This window comes from Ochotona princeps, chromosome 18, assembly GCF_030435755.1.
Source record: "Ochotona princeps isolate mOchPri1 chromosome 18, mOchPri1.hap1, whole genome shotgun sequence".
Taxonomy (NCBI): domain Eukaryota; kingdom Metazoa; phylum Chordata; class Mammalia; order Lagomorpha; family Ochotonidae; genus Ochotona; species Ochotona princeps.
This window is the reverse complement of record NC_080849.1, coordinates 45637497-45658651: the sequence shown is the minus strand read 5'-3', so window position 1 is coordinate 45658651 and position 21155 is coordinate 45637497. Positions and strand designations below refer to the sequence as shown.

Below are 21155 nucleotides of genomic sequence, written 5' to 3'. Positions count from 1 at the left end.
AGGCTCCAGTGCCCGGGTCCCTACACCCATGCAGAGAACCCAGATGAAGCTCCAGGTTCTTGGCCTCGCCTTGTCCCAGCCCTGGCTGCCACAGTCATGTGGGGGAGTGAACCAGTGCATGGAAGAGCTCTCGCTTCCTCTCAAAGAAATAAAACTATGTGTGTGTGTGTGTATATATTTTAAGGTAAGTCTAGCTTTACCCACTAGTCAAAATCAACAAGTTCCATAGGAGAGGAAGAAAACCAAGATAGTTATTTTAAAAAAACTTGGCTCATGTAGCTCTAGAGTTTACCTTGTAATATGCAGAGTTCCTAATTATCTGGAAAATCACTAATTACCAAATCAAGTTAAGCCAAGAAAGCTGAAGTTAAGTTAAACTAGATGATTATACAGTTTCTCCCTGACATTTTTCCTGGTTCTCTACTGGGGACCTGATTACTTACCAGTGTTTCATCAATTTCAGTGCAAATTGGAGTCACTTGAAATTGTATTTCATGCCACAAATTGTTGATTCAAACAGCCACAGAGGGAGAAGGCAGCGAGTTCTTTGGTTGCCTGAGTTACTGAGAGCAGCTGGGGTCTCCTGCTGCTCCTTCACAGCGGGGGCTAGCCCCTGCCAGGACCTCCCAAGCTTCGGACACCCAACCAGTACGGGTATAGGTAGAGGGGCCAGGGAATCCATCCAGAAAAACCGAGTGTCACCTGGGCTTGAAGGAAAGCACTGAACAGCATTTGTGATTGTCAACAATCCTCTTAGAAATCCTCCTGTAGTCCTTAAGCAAGCTTTGTTATTTATCAGTATTTCCTTTCGGTGATATGTGATTTAAAAGACAATCCTGGGGAATTAGGTGTGATATGACCATGCTGTCCTGAATGGACCTGCTGAGTGTTGAAACCTTTCATTAGGAAGCTGTTGTAATTCTACCTACTATGCACTTTTATGAAGTTGATCAAATTTATGTTTGATGCTAGTTCCCTACAAATTTTACTGTGGGAAAAAATTCCTGCATGCAGTTACCAGTGAGCTGGGCCAAGCCGCAGTGTATTTTGTTAGAACATTACTCCAAGCACAGCACATGAGGTCAAGGGTGGAGTGGCAGTTGGCATCCAAACTTCATGCAAAATGAAAGCAAAAAGTTTGTTTTTAACTACATCTTTGAAAAACGCAACTGGCATTCTTTTTCTGTGATGGTTAGGTATGTAAAGGGTTCCTCCACCTTAACATGAAAATTCCCAAGAATTCAAGAAGGTAGTTTAGTGAGTCTGTACTGACCAGCACAATGATAAGCCCAACCATATTTTAGAAACAGCAGTTAGAGATTGCCTCTCTGGAGGCTTTTTCTCTCTCTCTGAGAGGTGGAGAACTCCCATGCCCTGACTGACTCCCCCGCTGTCTGCAATCACCCAGGCCAAAGCTGCATGCCAACATTCAATCCAGCCTCGCAGTCACTGCAGCCACCCCCACTGCCTCCCAGGAGCTGTGCTGGCTGGAAGCTGGAGGAGTCCCATCCCAGCACACTGATAAAGCACACTGGGTCTTCCACACGAGGCTAAACCCTTTCTCCTGGAGAAGCCCTCAGGAAACCCCTGCAGAAGACACCGCAGACTCATCCTCCAACCTGTTATGTTCATCAGGTTCCATAAGAAAAATACAGGATTATGAACCAAGCTTTAATGATCAAGAAGTGCTTTTAATGAGAGAATACAGAGTGCAGCGTAAGGTATAGTGATTCTACTCACATAGCTAACATAGGAGAACAAAGTCATCACACAGCTAACATTCCTCCACTAACATAGAATAAAGCCAGGGAGGCAGAGCACCAGACCAGCGCCATCCCCATTATTAGCTTCCGCCACGAGCGACACACAACTGTGAACAGCACCTTGCGCTAATGCTGAGCCACCACTCCTAGGTTTTCTGTCTCTTCTCTGAGCTGCGTATACATTTTTAGCACAAAGCGTGACCCTGAAAGGAAAGCTGTGAAACCACGATCAGATACGCAGCCTTTACGTACGAAAAGCATGTTTAGCAGACGTCAATGATTTGAGAACGCCAGGGAGTTCAGCTCCCTATCTTCTCCATCTCTGCTGTTTCTGTAGCACCAAATAATGCGTTAAGGCACACAGCGACTGATCCAGACAGTGACATTTCAAGAACTGTTTTTTCCCCCCAGGTAGTGGCCAGGCCTGGATTTCTTCAAACGGCCGTGCTTACAACGGACATGAAATGCTTCAGACCAAGAAGTTCGGGGCACACTGCATGCTGGCGCCGAGCTCTCTGCACAAGTGCACGGGCAGTGGGAAGCAGTCAGCCTTCCTCTCTGTCGGAGGGGCAGGGGTGCGGTGCTGCGGAGCCCTGGCGGGCAGGGGTCACCGGGCGGCCCCGGGGCGGTGGCTGGGCCTCGGCAGGTGCACTGGGGACGGGCCTACCGACGCCCACCGAAGGTCAGCCGCAGCGCCTCCACGAATTCGGCGTACTGCATCAGCACGGGGCTCTCCCTCTCGATGTAGGGGACCACCCACCTCTCGGCCGGCCCCGTGAAGCGGCTGATGAGGAACGCCACCTTGAGCGTGTCGTTGGGGAACCGGGCCTCGAAGTAGTTCATGTAAGACGCCGCCTGGATCAGGAACTCGTCCAGCCGCGCCGAGTCGCCGTCAAACGCCTCCGGGAAAGCCACGGGGCAGGCGGGCGGGCGCACCTGGGCCAGCAGGTTGGCCTTCTCACACAGCAGCCGCCGCACCTGATCCATGAGCTCGTCGTTCTCCCTGCGCAGCGCATGGTTCTGGCTCAGGAGGTCCTGCATCATGACTGCCAACGCGTCCATTCCCCGCCTGGCCACCGCCCGGAAGTGTCCCTGCCCCGAAGGCGGTGACGCCTCCGGAAGTGCGTGTCGGCTTGCTGAGGGCGGACCTCGCGCCGACGCACTTGGAGGCCCCGGAAGCCATTGCTTCAAGGCCAGAGCGGCAGCGGGGAAGGCTGCCGCGGGACCGGGGGCCGGGAGGGCGAGTGTTGAGCCGAGCAGGGCGGCCGCGGAGCGGGTGAGGGGAGCGAGAGCGGGAAGCCTGGGCCGAGGAGCGCGGGCCGGGCTCGGCGGAAGAACCTGGCGTCATGGCGGAAGAACCTGGCGCCCCGCGGCCGTGCGTCACTTCCAGGAGGCTCACGGTGCGGGGCTGGATGTGCCGGTGCTTAAAGGGGCCGCGCGCGCCCCAGCGATGGCGTGTTTCAGGTTTTCTGAGGTTTCTTTGGGTCCCTGCGGCTGTGGCGCGTGTTCCGCAGTCCCGGTGCTGGCCCGGTTTTCCTCGAGGCCTCACGTCTCCCGGGAGGCGATTCCCGGGGCTTTCCTCCCTGATAGAACCTGCCACTTAACCTGCCATCTGCCTTGCATCCTCTCCGTCTTCCCGGGGCTGTGAAGTCCGGGCGGTTTTTTTTCCCTCCCTCGCTATAAGCTGTTTTTGCTCAGGAATAAACACATGTGCTCAGGCTGCAGAGCCGGGGGAACCTAGGCAGGATCCTCCCGGAGAGACGGCGATTTACAGGGGTCCCTGGCAGTGGGCACATGGGAGAGGGGGCTTTATCTCTTTTTGAGATTTGATGCATCCCACAGACACAGTTCCAGAAGACAACCGCACTTCCCTCCCCTGCTTCCCGCCAACCCCCACCCCCTGCCCTGCCCTTCCCTTTCTCGTTCTCTTTTGATCCAGTTTTGCAAAGACATAGTTTCTGTCCACTCTATATTCATGGCCTTAGATCGCTACTAATCCTAATATTCAACGAATGGTAAGGCCACAATTCCACGTGAGTATAAACACGTACTCAGTACGGCCATCATGTCCCATATAGGGACCATATATTTCATCCCTATACAGGTTTAAACTTATTTTTTTTTTATGAATTATTTTGCATTATGTGACAGTTTCATAGGCTCTGGGAATCCCCCCACTCCTCCCCACGCCCCTCCCCCCTGGTGGATTCCTCCACCTTGATGCAGTATTACAGTTCAAATTCAATCAAGATTCTTTCCTTGCAAACATATACCAAGCATAGAGTCCAGCTACTTATTGTCCAGATGGGTTGAACAGTTTCTTGGGGAGACCATTTCTGGTCCGATAAACTTCTTTTTTTAAAAAAAAAGATTTATTTTTAATTGGAAAGGCACATTTATAGAGAAGGAGAGACAGATCTTCTGTCCCCTGGTTCACTCCGCAGATTGCCACAGTGACTGGAGCAGAACCGATTTGAGCCGATCCTAAGCCAGGAGTCAGGAGAGACTCTACCGGGTCTCCCACGCGGGTGCAGGGTCCCAAGGCTTTGGGCCGTCCTCCACAAGCAGGGAGCTGGATGGGAAGTGGAGCAGCCAGGACACGAACTGGCACCCATATGCAATCCTGTCGCTTGAAGGTGGAGGATTAGCTAATGGAGCCACTGCATCGGGGCTACATTTCAGAGAAAACATATTGGACTTTTGGAAACAGAATTATTTAATTGACGGTTTCTAATTGCATCCATTTTGTTACAAGAGATTTCATCTGTTTTTTTTTTTTTAAAGCTGATTTTTCTGTAGTGTGTGTGTAGCACATTTTCTTTATCCGGTGGTGTGTTGATGGTGTAACTATGTCACTGAGTGCTGGGGACACAGGAGAGGCCCAGGATAGGTGGCTGTGTGCAGCTTCTAGTTTTTTTTTTTTTCCCCTAGCCATATGGCTGTGCCTGGAGGATGCCGGGCCAAGGCTGTCCTAGTCAGCAGGTACTGGCTGTGGACACTTCCTTCTGACTATGAAAGTCAACCTTGAGTTCCCAGCCAACCACACTCAGCCGTTCCACAAGCAGGTGGTGCCTAGAGAGTGGACGGGCTCTTCCAGCAGCCAGGCAGTTCACTGTGGCCAGGCTTGCAGTGTTCAGAGCTTGGGGGCACAGACACTTGCATCTGTGTGTGGGTGCAAAATTTAAGAAGGGGATTCTGCTGTGCGTTTCAGGAAACAAGGACTTGAAATACTATCTCTTTATCGCTAATAAAATTTATAAAGCAGGAATTTTACCTTTGGGTTGAGAACGAATCCTTTCGGCTTGAGGATTTTATTTGTCATTTACATGGATAAGGTAGGTTTTGATTCTGGCTTTTAAGTTTTTGGTGTTTTGCGATGGAGATGACATTTTATTAGTAAATAGGTTTATCTAATGAAACTGGGTCATTTATAGCATGACAGCATTTTCCAGAGCAACATACTAAGCCTGGATACATTTTGGTATTAATTTGAAATGTATGTACCTTAAAAAAGAATTAACATGTCATCAAAATAGACATACCCTTTTTTATGCCTGACTGCATTTGTGATTTCAGGAATAAAGTGAAGACCATGTCACTTCTGCCTGTACCATGTAAGCTAGAAATTACTTGTTGAGGAAAGAGAAGGCATGCCATTTTAGCTAACTCTCCAAAAAGAAAAGAAAAAAAAAGAAATCCATTTACTCAGTGTGATTTATGGGATTTGCCCAGAGCTTCAGAAAGTATCAAAATGTTTTATAGTGTTTCAAAGCCAATATCAACTTTTCTGTTGTGTTCAATATGAAAGAACAGAAATGGCCAACATGCAGCACTGGACAATTGTGTTCAAAACCCTTGGAATGACCCGCTGTTAGCAAATAGGAGCCAGATGTGTGTGGATTCTTTTGCATATAGTTATAAAATAAGGTGTCTTTTTTTTGAAACATCACATTGTCAGGCAATGTGTAGTGTTCAATAACTAAGTGTTATTGAGCAGTAATTAAGCAATAATACATATTATAAAGAACATATTCCTGAATCAGTAGCATATTAAGACTTTGTGTTTTATTCCCCTAGCCTGTCTTTTCACTGTTATCCACTAACTTGAGATTTGTGATAATGATTATCTCTTCTGGCTTTCAAAAGCTATTCTTGGCATTAATATCTTATCCTGAAAATCTTCAATTGATGCTTTATCTGTAAAATTATGCATGTTTTTGAGGTACTATGTGACAGTATAATATGCAGTTAATGTATGCATGTTATACTTTCAAGCATTTAATGTTTCTTTGTAATGGAAATATCCAAAATGGTATCTTCAGTGGTTTTACTTTTTCAAATGGAGAAATGTACAGTATCAGTAGTCAGTGTGTTGTGCAGTGTAACCCTGGAGCTTCTTACTTGCTCAGCAGCCAGCTGGGACCTGCCAGTCAGCCTTCCCCCCGTTTCTCCCTGCTGCACGCCTCAGCCGCTGGTTACCACCGCCATGTCTGTAACTTTAATGAGACCGCATTTTTCTTTTAGACTCCAGAAGTGAAAGAGATCAGGTGGATCTGCCTTACTGTGGTTGGCTTGTTTCCCTGACACAGAATGCCAACTCCATCCATGTTGCTGTAAGTGACAATCCATCCTTTTTACAGTTGAGTAGTACTCCACGGTGTGCCTGGCCGCACATTACGTGTCCATCAGCGGGTGCACACTCAAATTGTCCAGTTCTGGGCAGCTGTAAGCAGTGCTGCCTGGGTCTGCTTTCTCCACTCCCTCGCCGACACCTGTTAGCTTTTTTGTTTTTGGTGATGTTTGTGATTTCCATTTAGTGACCTAATGATTAGTGTTGTCGAGCCCTTATTGTTTTAATTAACCTGTTAGTTGATGGTACGTCTTCCTTCGAGAAAATTCTGTTTAGATCTGATGCTGATTTAGGTAGGACTTTTTTTCTTTTTTGTTGTTAAGTTCCTTTGATGTTTCTGTTGGAAATCATCACTTTATATTGATTTTTCCTTTGGTGTGCGGCAGTTTCTTTAGGGTTTCAATTGTGTGGAATATCTTATTCCACCCTTTCACATTCAGTCTATGTGTGTTGTCAGAAATGAAGTTTCTTGTAAGGATCCTATAGTTGAACCCTATTCAACACATCCGGGAATTCTGTGTCTTTTAAATGGACATTTTTATCCATTGTCATTTAAGGTAATTACGAATAGATAAGATCATATCCCAGTTTTGATATTTGTGTATTTTCCTTGCAATGTTCATTTGTGCGTAAGTGACTTTTCTTTAGTGATATATGTTGAGTTATTGCTTATTATTTAGGTAGATTTTGCCTTCCATTGGGAATTAGATGCTGTGATACTGAGATCTAAGTTTTAAACATTTTTAACCAATGAGTTTTTTTTCGTAACAATATTTAAAAAATAGTCTCCTGGTTGCTCTGGCCTTGTTTTCATTTGTCAAGTTTCTATGTATGTGACCCTGACGGAGTCTGATTTGCTGTCTGTGCTGTCGTGTTTCTGTTCTCCTGAATGTCCCCAAATGTCTTGATTTGTAGAGCTTTAAGTATGTTTTTCTATCAAATACAGGACCCTTTGCTATCTCACTCTTCTCCTTCAGTGTCTCAACTATCCTTGGATTAAAAAAAAAGAAGAAACCTAACCCTAAGCATAAACTCTAACCCTGTCCCTAACCTTTTATTTTTAAGGCAGAGTTGAAAAAAGAGAGGCCTAGTCACAGAGAGAATCTTCTATTTGCTGGTTCACTCCCCAAGTGGCTGCAATAGCTGGGACTGTGTTGGTCCGAAGCCAGGAGCCAGTAGGTTCCGCCGGGTCTCCCCGGTGGATGCAGGGGCCCAGGCACTATGCCGTCTTCTGCTGCACAGCCGCAGGAAGCTGGGTCAGAAGTGCAGCAGCCAGGACTTGAATTGTGCCTCTAATGGATACAGATCTGTTCTGCTTCAATGCTGGCCACTATCCTTGGATTTTTTTAAATGAAAATTGTGCACTCATAGTGTTGTGAATTTTTATCACTCCTCGAAGAACTCTGGTAGCTATTGGGCACATGCACTGCTTTCCTCCCTCCTCCTGGTAGCAGGAGTTTGTGTTTGTATGGATGGATTTTCTTCTGGATATTTTATTTCAAAGGAATCATACACTCTGAAGCTCTTTGTTTTTGGCTTCTACTTCACATGCTCTCAGGGTGTGAACCATGTAGCGTGTGTCGCTGCTTTAGCCTTTCCATGGCTGAGGAATTTCCACTCTAAGGGTATACCGTTGTGTATCTACTCCGTCCGTGCGTACCTGTATTGTTTCCACCTTTTGTCTATTGTGAATAATGCTACCTGTATTTGTTTTTGAGTGAGTGTGCCTGTTTTCAGTTTTCCTTTTTGAATATAAAGGAGTAAAGAATTGCATTTTCATTTCTAATTTTGGGAATTTACAACTTCTCTATTTTTACAAATGTGATTCTAATTTTTTAAAAAATATAACTGAAGTTTGTCAGTCATGCCGGTTTTTTTTGTAAGGAAAAAAACCTTTTGTTTTATTCCATTATTTTTCTTATCTTTGTTTCATTTCTCTGTGCCATACTCTTTTGGCTTTAGCTTGTTATTTCCCTCTTAATTCATTAAAGTGTCTTATAGATTGAATTATCCCCCCTTCCCCAAATTCTATCCCTAATTCCCAATGTGATTGCATTTGAAGACAATTAGGGAAGTAATTACGTTTAAATGAGACCATAAGGATGGAGAACTAATACGGTAGAATTAATGTCCTTGCAAGATGAGAACGAGCCGTCAGAGAGGTCTTCCATGGAAGAATATTGAGAAGGTAGCTGTAAGCAAGCCAGGGCCTCACCCAGACCAACCTTGATGGCACTTTGATGTTGGACTAGCCTCAAGACTAAAATTTTTCTTGTTGGAGCCATCCAGTATGTGATGTTCTGCTGCTATTTGTTTCTGTGTTTATTTGAAGATGGAAGGAGAGAAGAAGGCAAAAAGAGGAAAAAAAGAGAGAGATTGATCTTAGATCTGTTAGTTCACTCCTCAGATGTCTACCACAGGTAGGGCTGGGCCAGGCTGAAGCCAGGAGCCCAGAATTCAATCCAGGTCTCTCACACAGATGGCACGGCCGTCACCTCCTGCCTCCCTGCGTGTTCACTGGCAGCAAAGGGGATGGAAAGCAGAATAGCTGGGGCGTTCTGAAACATGACCAGTGTCCTCCCACTCTGCAAGTCTGTGATGTTTTGTTACAGCAGTTCTTGCAGGCAAATACAAGGTATTGATTTCAGATCATTCTTCTTTTGCCATATAGACATTTACTGCTATGCAGTGCCTCCCAAGCATTCTTTTCCCTACCTCTTCCAGGTTTTCATAGTACATAGTTCTTTATTAATAAACTCAATATGCTCCATTATAACATTGCTCATGTCTAGAACAATGAATTACTATCATTCAGTGTATTTTCTCCTGAGCCTTTGCAAACATCTTCACAAGGTGGTATAGCAACAAAAAAATGTGATCCTGGCACTTAGAATGTTTTTGGTAGTAAACAATTAAAAATACTTTCTTGTGGAAATATATTCAGGAAATATACCCTTGATTGAAGAAGTTTAGAAATTAATAAACAAGGAATGCACTGGTCAGTGTTCTCCAGGGAAGCAGAACTAATAGGATGGAGATAATCTATACATGCGGGGAGTGGGGCTGGGAGGAAGGGTATCCTTGTGATACTGACAGCTCAGCTGGCAAGTCCAGAGTCTGTTGGACAAGATGGCAGCCCGGGAGGTCACTAAGAGTTGACGTTGCAGACGAGTTCAAAGACATAGAACAGGCAGACTTTCTATGGTACAAGGTGGAAGTACAACTATTTGGGGGGCAGGATGGGGGATGGGAACCTTGGGCTTTATACTCAAAGCCTTCAGCAGATTTTCATGACGCTCACCCTTTTATGTATTTTCTTTAAAGATTTGTTCATTTTTATTTGAAAGGCAAATTTACCAAGAGAAGAGAGAGAAAGTCTTCCATCCTCTGGTTCACTCCTCAGATGGCTTCAGTGGCCAGGGCTGAGCTGATCTGGAGCTGGGAGCCAGGAGCATCTTCTGGGTCTTCCACATGGATGCAAGGTATCAAGGGCTTGGGCCATTCTTTGCTGCTTTCTCAGGCCATAAGCAGAGAGCTGGGTCAGCAGTGGAGTAGCCAGACACGAAAACTGGCACCATATGAGGTACTGATGCCACAGAGGAGGATTAACTGGTTATGCCACCACACCAGTCCCACCCCATTGTGTTTTATTGAAACTCAACTGATTTTAGGGGTCAACGTTACTCCTTTAATGCTGGTTTGCATTCTGGATGCACAACTTGTGATCCAGTTCCCTGCTAATGGCCTAGGCAACAGAAGTTGGCCCAAGTGTAACCTGCCACCCTCCTAGGGGACCCAGATGAAGCTTCCAGGTTTTGGCTTTAGCCTGTCCCGGTTGTAGCTGTTGGCAGCCACCTGAGGAGTGAACCAGTAAATGACTGGTTTTTCTGTAACTGACTTTCAAAGTAAGTAAATAAATCTTAAAATCAAGCTGATCGTAAAGCTAAATTGTGCCTAAAAAAAAAAATCCCTGTATGAGGACAAACAGAAAAGGGTTTACCAAACAATTGATCATCATCGTGCTGCCAAGTGGATCCATACAATTAAACATGTGTAAGTTAGATCATTATAGACTAATATTTGAAGATTTTAGAAAGAGGGCATTTGTGAGAACTCTGAATGTTGGCTTTTATTTGACTCATGATTCTTTCAGAAAGCTATTTAGACCAGAAGATTTAGAAATAGTTACTTTCTTTAGCTGTGAAAGCAAGTCGCCTGCCCCCTATTTGTGAGGAGCAAGTTATTGAGAATATATTTGAAACTGCTAACAGCAGTTGTGACAAAGGATGGAGAAACTATCAAATAAATAGTTGTTTTTGTTGTCCGGAATGCACCGTTTATCACTTGCTTGCTGTTTAGGGAATCATTTATTGGTGACTCAAATTGTGAATCAGGAAGCAAGATGCCCCTTGATGTCACATTAAAAAGACTTGTGAGACTTACAAGCCATGAGTGTTTGATGAGTGAACTGCCTGTGGGATTAAAGTAGCATTTTAAAATGACAACATTTTTCTCGCACATATCCTTGGGAGACAGTGAGTCTGCTTCGTGAAATGTGCTTTGTCAAGATGTGAGCCTCAGACTCGGGTAATGGCCCCTTGCAGTAGTTCATCAGCATGTCTGGAGCCCCATCTTACAAATTCATTAGGAGGCTTCCAATGAATAATACACGTGCCAGTGAAAGGGCTCAGAAGCAGAAAGTTGTGACCAGTGTTGTGCTACAGCAAGAACAGCTGGTGCCTGGGATGCCAGCATCTCACCTGGGCATTGTTTGTTTCCTACTTGCTCCACTTACAGTCCAATTTCCTGCTAATGTTGTTTGTTTCCTAGTGACTCCACTAACAATCCCAATTTCCCGCTAGTGGCCTGGGAAAGGCAGTGAAAGAAAACCCTAGTGCTTGGGCCCCTGTCACATGGCATACCCAGATGGAGTTCCTGGCTTCTGACTTCCTCCTGGGCCAGCCCTGGCTTTGTGGGGAGACAGAGGTGGAAGATTTTTCTCTAATTGTTACTTTTGGGTGTGTGTGTATCTTTAAGAAGTAGATGGTTGGTGGTATAAGTAAGCCAATATATCTACCAAAGAGATCATAAAATGTTGCCAGGAAATTCATCAGTTCATGTTTCAAAACTTCCTGTAGATGATTTTGGTATTTTAACTGTTAAATGTGGCTTATTAAATTGTAGCATGTTCAGTGTGAGAAGCAAGGCATTAACGAGTTCAATTTTTTTTTATCGCAGAGAGGGGCAGTCATATGACTTGCATGACTACATGTTTGACAGTGAAGGATACGCGATCCTTAGGAAGACAGAATCCCACGACTCTTATGGTTTATTGCATGAAATGTAAGTCGTGAACATTTTTGGGACCAACGTTCTTTTAATTTTGACCCGTCTTTGTTCTGCTTTCTCTTAAATGCTGATATTCTCCCAACTCAGGCCTTCATCTTTCTACCTCCATCCCTTCCCCTATATTGTCTCCATCAGGACCAGACCTTCCAGCACTTACATGCCCTTCCACCCACCACCCTCTCGGAGCAGTTTCTTTGTGGGATTGCCTGAACTCATGCCTGAATGTATGCTCACTCTATCACTTTAAATAATTCCTGTTCTCAATATTGTTTCTGCTTTGAATTCTTAACTCACACATGGGCAAGAGCCTGGCATAAAACAATAGGGAAATATATTCCCACAGCTCTTGCATTAACACACGCTGCTGAATAAACCACAGAACTTCAGTGGCTTAACATACTGGATGCTCATTTCTTTACTAATGCCAAGGCCAGGCAGTGCGAAGGAGGGATGGGCTTTCCTTTCAGTGGCCAGGCTGATAGCACGTCATATTTGTCACCTTGTATACTGCTGTCCAGCTGATTGGAGAAGAGAGTGGACGGACTAGGGGAGACATTTCCACTCACATCCCTTCGGTTCAGTCGTCATTAGGTAACACTGCCAAACTAACTGCAAGGATATGTATGTACTCTATGAGGCTGTGTAATCTGACGCAGAAGTAAGGAGGAGTAGTTTTCATAGGAATGCAGCATATCTTCCATAACCCGTCTTTGCTTTCAAACTAAAATCCTCTTCATATTTGAGTTTCCATTGGCTTTTATCCATCAAACTTAGTAAGTTAATTTTGTCCCTTAAATGTCCTGTTCTTTCTATTCTTCCTGACCTTTTTTTTTTTTAAAAATTCTGCACTGTGACAAGTTCCTCCTCAGATGTCATAGTCATTTGCAAAAGTAACACTCTTGACTGTGATCAATAAAATCCATCTTTCACACTGCCAGTGTATTTCCATAATGCATAGGAAGTGATGTCTTTTTAATGCTTAAATGCTTAAATTCAATAGAAAGGCATCAAAGACCTTCAGATTCCGGTCCCAGAATTTTACCTAGTGAGAAGAAGAATTAATTGCTTCTTCCTCAATGGTGCTTTATACCTCTTGCTAAGCTATTCATGTTGAAAATGATATCCAGTTGTGAACTTGGAAACTGAATCCATCTGTGGTATTCAGAGATGAAGACATTGGGGAGTCTTTTAGTTAAGCAAGACCCATATAGGTTGGGTGTTAATCCAGTGAGGTGGTGATTTTGTAAGAAGATAATGGAAAGGGCCCAGTGTGGTAGCCTAGTGGCTAAAGTCCTCTCCTTGCACGTGCTGGGATTCCATATGGGCATCACATCATGTCCCAGCTGCTCCAGTTCTCATCCAGCTTTCTGCTTGTGGTCTGGGAAAGCAGTCGAGGATGGCCCAAAGTCTTGGAACCTTGCACCCGCGTGGGAGACCCGAAGGAGGTCTCCTGGCTTTGGATCTGCTCAGCTGCTTTCTCTCTGTCTCTCCTCTCTATATGTCTGACTTTCCAATAAAAATTTAAAAAAAGATATGATGGAAAATCTGATCAAGGTTGCCACAAGACATCATCAGCAAAAGTGTCATTAGCTATGACCCTCTAATTGTGAACTTCTGAGTCTTCGCACCTGAAAGCTTAATAAATTTTTGATCTTTACAAATTATTCACTCTTTGGTATTAATTTATGGAAAGGAAAAACAGACTAAGATACCTCAGTAGGGCACATTTTTACCAGTATAAGGCTCACAACAGTTCACTTTGTACAGCTTAGAAATTCTGACACTTTAAGTGTTCAATAAGCATTGGATGAATCAATTTAATTTTTGGTATATATGTGTTTGTTTGCCATATTGGATGATACATAAATTAAATGAGACTATCCCTACTAGTTTCTAAATCTATGCCTGGTATATACTAAATAGTTACTGAGCCAAGTAAAATAAGCATTAGGACACATGAGATAAAATTAATGATAGCAGAGATGGCATTGTGACATGGTAGCTAAAGTCACCGCTTGTAATATGGGCATCCTATATTACACTGGGGTTTGTGTTCCAGCTGTTCCATGTTTGAACCAGCTCCCTGATGATGGTTTAGGAAAAACAGTAGAGGATGACTCAAGGGTTTGGTCCCCGGCCACCTCTGTGGGAGACCTGGATGAAGCTTCTGGCTCCTGGCTTCAGTCTGGCTTAGCCCTGGCCATTGTGCCTATCTAGGGACTGAACCAGCAGATAGATATCCTCTCTCTCTCCCTTTCTCTCTCTCTCTCTATGTATGATGATGAGGCTGACAAGTTTGAAATGTAGCAAGAGGTTCCTTTAGAATAAAAGCATTAAACATATACATGCAAGTGATATACTTTACTTATACAAAATTATGACTTGTTACTGATGTGCCAGGATTGCCCTGGGCACTAGGAATGTGATGAATAAAGCCAGTTACTGATGCCAAGGAGCTCATGGTCCATGGAGGGCAAAGTAGAGTGGGGTGCAATGCATGGGAGAAAAGTAGGGTGGCCATGATGAAGGATTCCAACTATGTTAAGCAGGTTTTCATTATTATATAGAAATACCTGAAGTAGACTACTTTATAAAGAATAGAAGTTTAGTTTGTATATGTTTTTGAGGCTGAAAGTCTATATGCTATAATGCAGGCTCCTGCAGGTTCCCCCAGTGGCCAGGTCACTCACGGGGGATGACTTTCTTTGCTGGCAGAGTCTTGACATGGCACATAACATCACACAGCAGGAGACAAGGAGTGTGTACTTCTGTCTGTGTATATCTGATCACTGTCTTCCTTATAAATCAGGATTTGGACATGGGGGCTCCTCCTGTAATGATGTAATTTCACCTGATCAATTTCCAAACGTCCTTTCAGGTCAAGTTCTGAGATGAGCGGAACAAGCCATATTCGAGCCGTAGCACCAGGCTGGGTAGTGGAGTCACAGCAGTGGTCCTTTAGGACAGGGCCTACGTAACCTGAGAGCTGAAGGAGAGGAAGGCGTTAATCAGGTAGAAGAAAAGAAATGGATGGTTTGGGAAAGGGCAGTAAGCAGTATGGGTTGTAGGAGTGAACATACTTGAAGATGTAAAAAGACCCGTATGTCTTAGGCACAAAGATTTAGAGGAACGTAGCATCAGATGAAGCTGGAGAAACAGGAAGAGACTAGCTAGTCTTGTTGGGCTGTAAGCCATGTTCCAAATTCTGATCTTTGTGTCAAGAATAATGGAAAATGATTGAAACTTTAATTGATGGAAAACATGATTAATCATCTGCTTTGAAAATATCACCCTGGCTATCGTGAGGACTGATTGGGGTTACAGGCTGTATTGGGAGGTCAGTTAAAAGGGTATTGCAGTTGTCCAAACAGGAGATGATGGTAGCTTGTTTTAGCAGTATAGCAAGTAAAAAGAGAGAGAGAGAGAAAGAAAGTAGCTGGATTTAGCTATTTAAAGTTTCCTACATCACCACCTCTTGTTAAGTGGACAAGAGATAACGATGCATCGTATGTGGTTAAAAATGGTTTCCACAATTCCGTTTGCTGAGATCGGGAGCATGGGAAGTGAATTATGGTCTTGCATGTGCTCAGTTTGTCACTCATGACAACTATAAACCTTCTCAGTCTCAATTCTAGCCTGCCTGTTACTTTCAGTTTTCAGGCTTCTAGTTCCTTTCCTCTAGTACCCCTCACTCCAGCAGCACCACTGGCCTCCCCCAAGTTGACTGATCCTCGCTCCTCTTCCGCCCTCATCACTCTCCTGAGTCAGTTCTTATTCCTTCCACGTCATCATTATGATCATTCCTTTGCTTCACGTCCCTGACCTTCTCTTGCGCTTCATTCTATTTTTTGGAAGAACCACCACCCTACACTCTCCGTTTTCTCCTCCTGTGCCTTCAAGCTGGAGAACTTAAAACCATTCTGAATGAGCTCTGTTTATAATATGGCTAACCTCAGTTGTCTAGAATGGTGCCTGGAAGTCCTGCTGGCTTTCACAGGTACTCATGATAAAAAAATTCTTCCCATTGATCAGATGAGTGTTTCACACCGACTATGCCTCAGTCTCTCCTTCCCCATCCTTACTCTAGGCTGGTCACTGCGCCGAGAGACAGAAGCAATTAGAAGATAAGTTCCACAAACTCTCACCACCACATCTACCTGTTCAACAGTATCTGGATCCCTGCATTTGCCTTTTGTCCTGTTACTACACATGAATTAATATCACTCATAGCAAAGCTAACCTCTTGGCATATTTTCTCATTGTCTCTTAGGATGAAATTATCAAGGACAAAGGAAATGTTCAAAAAATTCTCTCCTCCCTTGCCTCATTATCCTACTGCTCCAAAACTTTCCTCTTGACCTAATTTTTCTCTTTGGTTATTTCCACGTTTCTTTCCTTCCCTTAACAGTGTCTCCAAGTTATCTGTAGTTCTCTTGCATCACTGCAGTCAGCTTTCATAATGACCCCATTACTTATGAATGCATTACAGCTGCTGTGAGCCATGGGCCCTTTTCCAATACTCCTGTTAATGGACCTCTGAGGAGCAGTTGTTAGAGGTCATCACTCTTTCCTTCTTGAAACTTTCCTCTCTGAGTTTTCAGGCATTGTCCTCTTCTGGTTTGACTTCTGTTCCTGCGGATCCCCCTCTTCGTCTGATTCGCTGGTTCTTCCCCACCTTGCTGCCTTGTTAATCCTGAGGATCCAGACCTCATCTCTCAGTTGACTCGTCTGTCTTCACTCCGTACAAATTGATTGAATCCAGTTTCAAGGATTTAGTACAATACTTAGGACCGAAATCATTTTTTTTTTATCTTCCTCATTGATTTCTCCCTGAACTTTATCTAGACTTGCATACACAACTAGGCGCTTGAGAGTTCCTCTTGAATGTCGAATATGTGATTCAAACTTATGACTTTCTGATATCTTTTGTCTTTTCAGGTACCCTGGTTATAAAAATTCCTTTACCTAATCAACAAAATATGACTGCTTTCACTACTTTAACTGCTAATGCTCTGGCATAAACTACCATTATTGCTGCAGCCTACTGGTTGGTCTCCTTGCCTCTGTGTTGTGTGAGTAAAGATATTCTTGTGACACAGAACTAATAAGTAAACATTAGATCTAGTGTTCAGATCAATGAGTTGATCTAAATTCAGATATAGGTAGATACATACACATCTCCATGCACCTACGAGGGAGACTTTTTTCTGGAGAAGTGGCTCAGGAAGTTCTGGAGGCTGCAATATTTTATGACAAGCTTGCTACAGGCTGCACACTCTGGGAAATTGGTACCATGCCTCAGTCCAGGTCTGAAGACCTCAGAACCAGGGATGACAACTGTGTAATAGAGTCCTTGGCAGGAGGCCTGGGAAGCTGGCGCTTCTGGTGTGAATTTTGGAATTTAAAGGCTGGAGAGCCTGAAGTTCAAGGACAGGAGAAGACTGTTTCAGCTCCAGAGGGAGAGAGGAAAACATCGATAAATTTCTTTTCTTCTGCACTTTTGACTGTTTTACCTCTAGGGGAAAGAAGGAGGGAGGGAAGGACAGAAAGAGGGAAGGAGAAAGAGAGAGCAAGAGCGAGAGTGAGAGAGCGAGAGAGAGAGCGAGAGAGAGATTGGCTTTTTTGATGCCTTTTTTTATTCTGTTTGAGCCTGGTTGATGCCCACCCACATTGGGGTGACTCTTGCCCATCTAGTGCATGGGCTCGCAGGTCAATTACCTGTGGAAACCCTGTCAAAGACACTTTACTAGTCCTCAAGGTGTTCCTTAATCTTACTAAGTTGACAAAAAGATTAATCCTTTCATGCTTTCCCTCCCCTATTGGTCCGTTTTCAACTCTGCACCCAAAATGGCACTTCAAGATTGTAGATTGGATCATGTCATTCTTTGGTTTGAGCATCCTCTGACGGCCTCCAGGTTTGTCCGGGTCAAAATCCTCCCAGTTGCCAACAAGGACCCTGACGACACAGACTTTGGTTTACTTGCTCAGATCCTCCTGCATGCTCTCTCCCTGCACTCTCAGCCTCATCTGCACCGTGCCACTGCTCCTGTGCCCTCAACAAGGCATTTTTCTTCTTGTTCCTTCTACTCAGGTTCCCGCTCTGATTGCTTCCTCACCATTGTCAGGTCTTTAATCAATGTCACCTCCTCAGTGAAGCCTTATTTGATCACACCGTTCAAAGTGTCAAACTGTGAGCACTTTCTGTTCCCTTTGTCTGCTTAGCTTTTCCCCATAGCATTCGTAAAACACAACATGCTTTAGTGCCTGTCTTTGTTTTATCTCCCCTTAACTAGAATGCAAACTCTGTGAAAACAGGAACTTTGCTCTGTTTGATGCTGTATCAGTTTTTAGAACAGTGCTTGATTCCTGATATGAGGGAACTTGAGAAAGTTCATGAAAAAAAAAATAGAATGAAAAGATAAAAATATAAGCTTTATTTGTTGCTTAACATAAACTGCATCAACTTCAAGATACTTTTTTAAAAATATTTATATATTTCCACTACAAAGTCAGATATACAGAGAGGAGAAGAGACAGAGAGGAAGATCTTCCGCCAGATGATTCACTCTCCAAGTGAGTGTAACGGCTGGTGCTGTGCTGATCTGAAGCTGGGAACCAGGAACCTCTTCCGGGTCTCCCACGCGGGTGCAGGGTCCCAAGGCCTCAGGCTGTCCTCGCCTGCCTTCTCAGGCCACAAGCAGGGAGCTGGATGGGAAGTGGGGCTGCCGGGATTAGGACTGGCACCCACATGGGACCCCGGCGTGCTCAAGGCAAGGACTTTAGCCGCCAAGCCACCGCGCTGGGCCCTCAAGATACTTTTGTAAGTAGTGGTGCCAGACACTGAGTCCAGCCCTAAAGAACTGAGAGGGGCAGACACTGAGCCAGCAATGGCGATGCTTATTAGGAAGCCTGCGTCCCATATCTGCCTGCTTGGATCTGATCCTTGGCTTTGACTCACAGTCACAGCTTCCTGCTATTGCAGATCCTGGAAAAAACACGTTGTGGTTGCCCAAGTGCCTGGGTTCCTGTCACTCAGGGGAGACCTGGCTTGAGGTCCTGAGTTATTGCGAACGTTTGTGGAGTAAAACACTGAACAGGAGTTCTGTTGGCTTGGCCGCTTGTCTGTATCAGTTTCCATGACTCAAAGAATAAACAAATACATAGTTCAATAAAAAAGGACTGAGATTTCTGGAAATTTAATAGTATCAATGCAGTCAATTTTACATTATTAATTGATGGAAAATGAATGCCCTGTATTTTTTTTTCTTTTGTAAAGATTTTTTTCTTTCTATTTGAGAGACACATGGGGTGGGGGAGAGAGAGAGAGAGGCATGCTGTGTCCTCTGATGCCCCAAATGCTTGCAACTGCCAGGGCTGGGCCAAACTCCAACAAGGTCTGCCATGGGGATAGCAGGGTTTCAGCTGAACCATCACCTGCTGCCTCCCAGGCATGCATACGCAGGAAGCTGGGGCCAGGAGGGGAGCTGGATTTGAAGCCAGGCATACCAACATGGGATGCAGGTATCCCAAGTGGTATCCTAATTACTGCACCAAACACCTGTCTCCAAGAGGGAGCTCTTTGCAGACTTGTTATTTTGAAAAAAATATCAAAGAAAATTGGTTGACAGAGATCCTAAATGGTCTGGGAATCGTTTCTAATAAGACCTAATACAATCAGGAGATAAAGTGAAGGAGTCAGGCAGATATGAATTAAAATGTCATCATCTTATGGTGACTCTGCTGTTGGCAAATGTGGCTGAGGGCTGCAGGCAAAGGGGTTTCTAGAACTGAATTCCAGGGCCTGGCGGCGTGGCCTAGCAGCTAAAGTCCTCACCTTGAAAGCCCCGGGATCCCATATGGGCGCCGGTTCTAATCCCGGCAGCTCCACTTCCCATCCAGCTCCCTGCTTGTGACCTGGGAAAGCAGTCGGGGATGGCCCAAAGCCTTGGGACCCTGCACCCGCGTGGGAGACCTGGAAGAGGTTCCTGGTTCCTGGCTTCGGATCGGCGCGCACAGGGCATTGCGGTCCCTTGGGGAGTGAATCATCGGACGGAAGATCTTCCTCTCTGTCTCTCCTCCTCTCTGTATATCTGACTTTGTAATAAAATAAATAAATCTTAAAAAAAAAACTGAATTCCAGAAGGAGGCGGACTTACTAGTCACAGGCAGCAGACTATCGCAGGCTTCTACAACTGAATCTAGGAAGTTAGCCCGAGGGAAAGAAAAGTGAAACAAAGACTTTCTGCAGGCCGCCAGCTCCCTAAAGGCAAAGAGGGAAGGAGTGAAAGCATCCATTATCATGTTACCCATCCAACACAGGACTCCTCCTCCGGGAGAAGTTGGGAAGGGGTGGAGATAGTGAGGCCAGGGGTGTTCAGGGACTTCAGTGGCTGTTTCTTCTCATCTTTTCTAACTTCTTGGAATGCGTCAGTTCTCAGCTTATAGAACTCATCCATCCTAATCTCATTTCATTTGTTCTTCAGTTTCATGGCTTTTCTACTGGTGATTCCCAAGTTTACGTCTTTGTTGAACTCCCAATCTTCTCTAGGATTTCCTTTTGTCAATGTAGCTTCCCCTGATGATACTATGTAAAGGACCTCCTGAAGACCTGTGAAAGAAATGTGTATACATAAGATGCCTTGAATAAGCAGATGAAAATGACGGCATGAAATCAGTTATAATACTGTTGATACAGTTCAGCAAGACAGCATGTGAGTTTGGAGGGGGAGTGAGAGAAATGGAGAGCACCTGGTGAATATGATACTTTGAAAGCAATGTCAGCAAAGTTCAAGGTCATTTTTAGGCCTTCTAGCTTAAATGAAGATGCTGATAGCAAGTACACAGTAGAATATAAAAATGGGAAGAAGACAATTTAGTTTTGAATAATGCACATCTGTAGTTTCCCTTACCTCATCCCTCCTGTTACCTCATACAGGAGGCTCAGGATCTGGAAGGTGTTAGGTTTGGGATTGGGACAGTATGGCTTTTGCAGTAGGGTGATAATAACAAACCAGTGTTTAACAACTTGTATTTTAAGGCTATTATGACAAATGCCTAAGTCAAAAATTGCCTCATCTTGTCTTCATTCCATGGAACTTCTTGGCAGATAGAAACAAGTTCTAAAATCTTAAAAATGAAGTTCCAAAACTTCTACCCTGTCACCAACAAATTCCTCTACATTCTTGGGCCAAAAGTTTTCGCATTTTTCCTACAGAAATGAAGTAGAAGTTATTTTTGTCACACATCTTGTTGCCCACTGATGATAAATTCATGGATCATTTTCCCTCATACTGAATTGATGCCAACCATTGTCTTGTGCATTTCTCAAAGACAAAGTGTTGTACAGGAGGCCAGAGAGCCTGTTCTGCCACCAGGCATACCTGTCCCCCTCTTTCTTTTTCTTACTTGTTTTT

The 21155-nt window shown here is 44.4% G+C and overlaps 2 protein-coding genes across 2 annotated transcripts in view; one reads left to right on the top strand and one right to left on the bottom strand.

The window, feature by feature from the left end:
• Positions 1 to 1665: 1665 nt before the first annotated feature.
• Positions 1666 to 3104, bottom strand: LOC101520726 (protein LDOC1-like). Its single transcript, XM_058676874.1, has one exon. It carries the CDS (start codon positions 2823 to 2825, stop codon positions 2427 to 2429), a length of 399 nt encoding a protein of 132 aa, XP_058532857.1. The 5' UTR covers positions 2826 to 3104; the 3' UTR covers positions 1666 to 2426.
• Positions 3105 to 11640: 8536 nt separating this feature from the next.
• The window catches only part of AKAIN1 (A-kinase anchor inhibitor 1), a 65865-nt gene continuing 56350 nt past the window's right edge, over positions 11641 to 21155 (top strand). Inside the window, exon 1 of the mRNA XM_058676984.1 lies at positions 11641 to 11736. Within this exon, the coding sequence (XP_058532967.1) occupies positions 11646 to 11736 (91 nt within the window). The 5' untranslated portion in view covers positions 11641 to 11645. The remainder of the gene's footprint in view (positions 11737 to 21155) is intronic.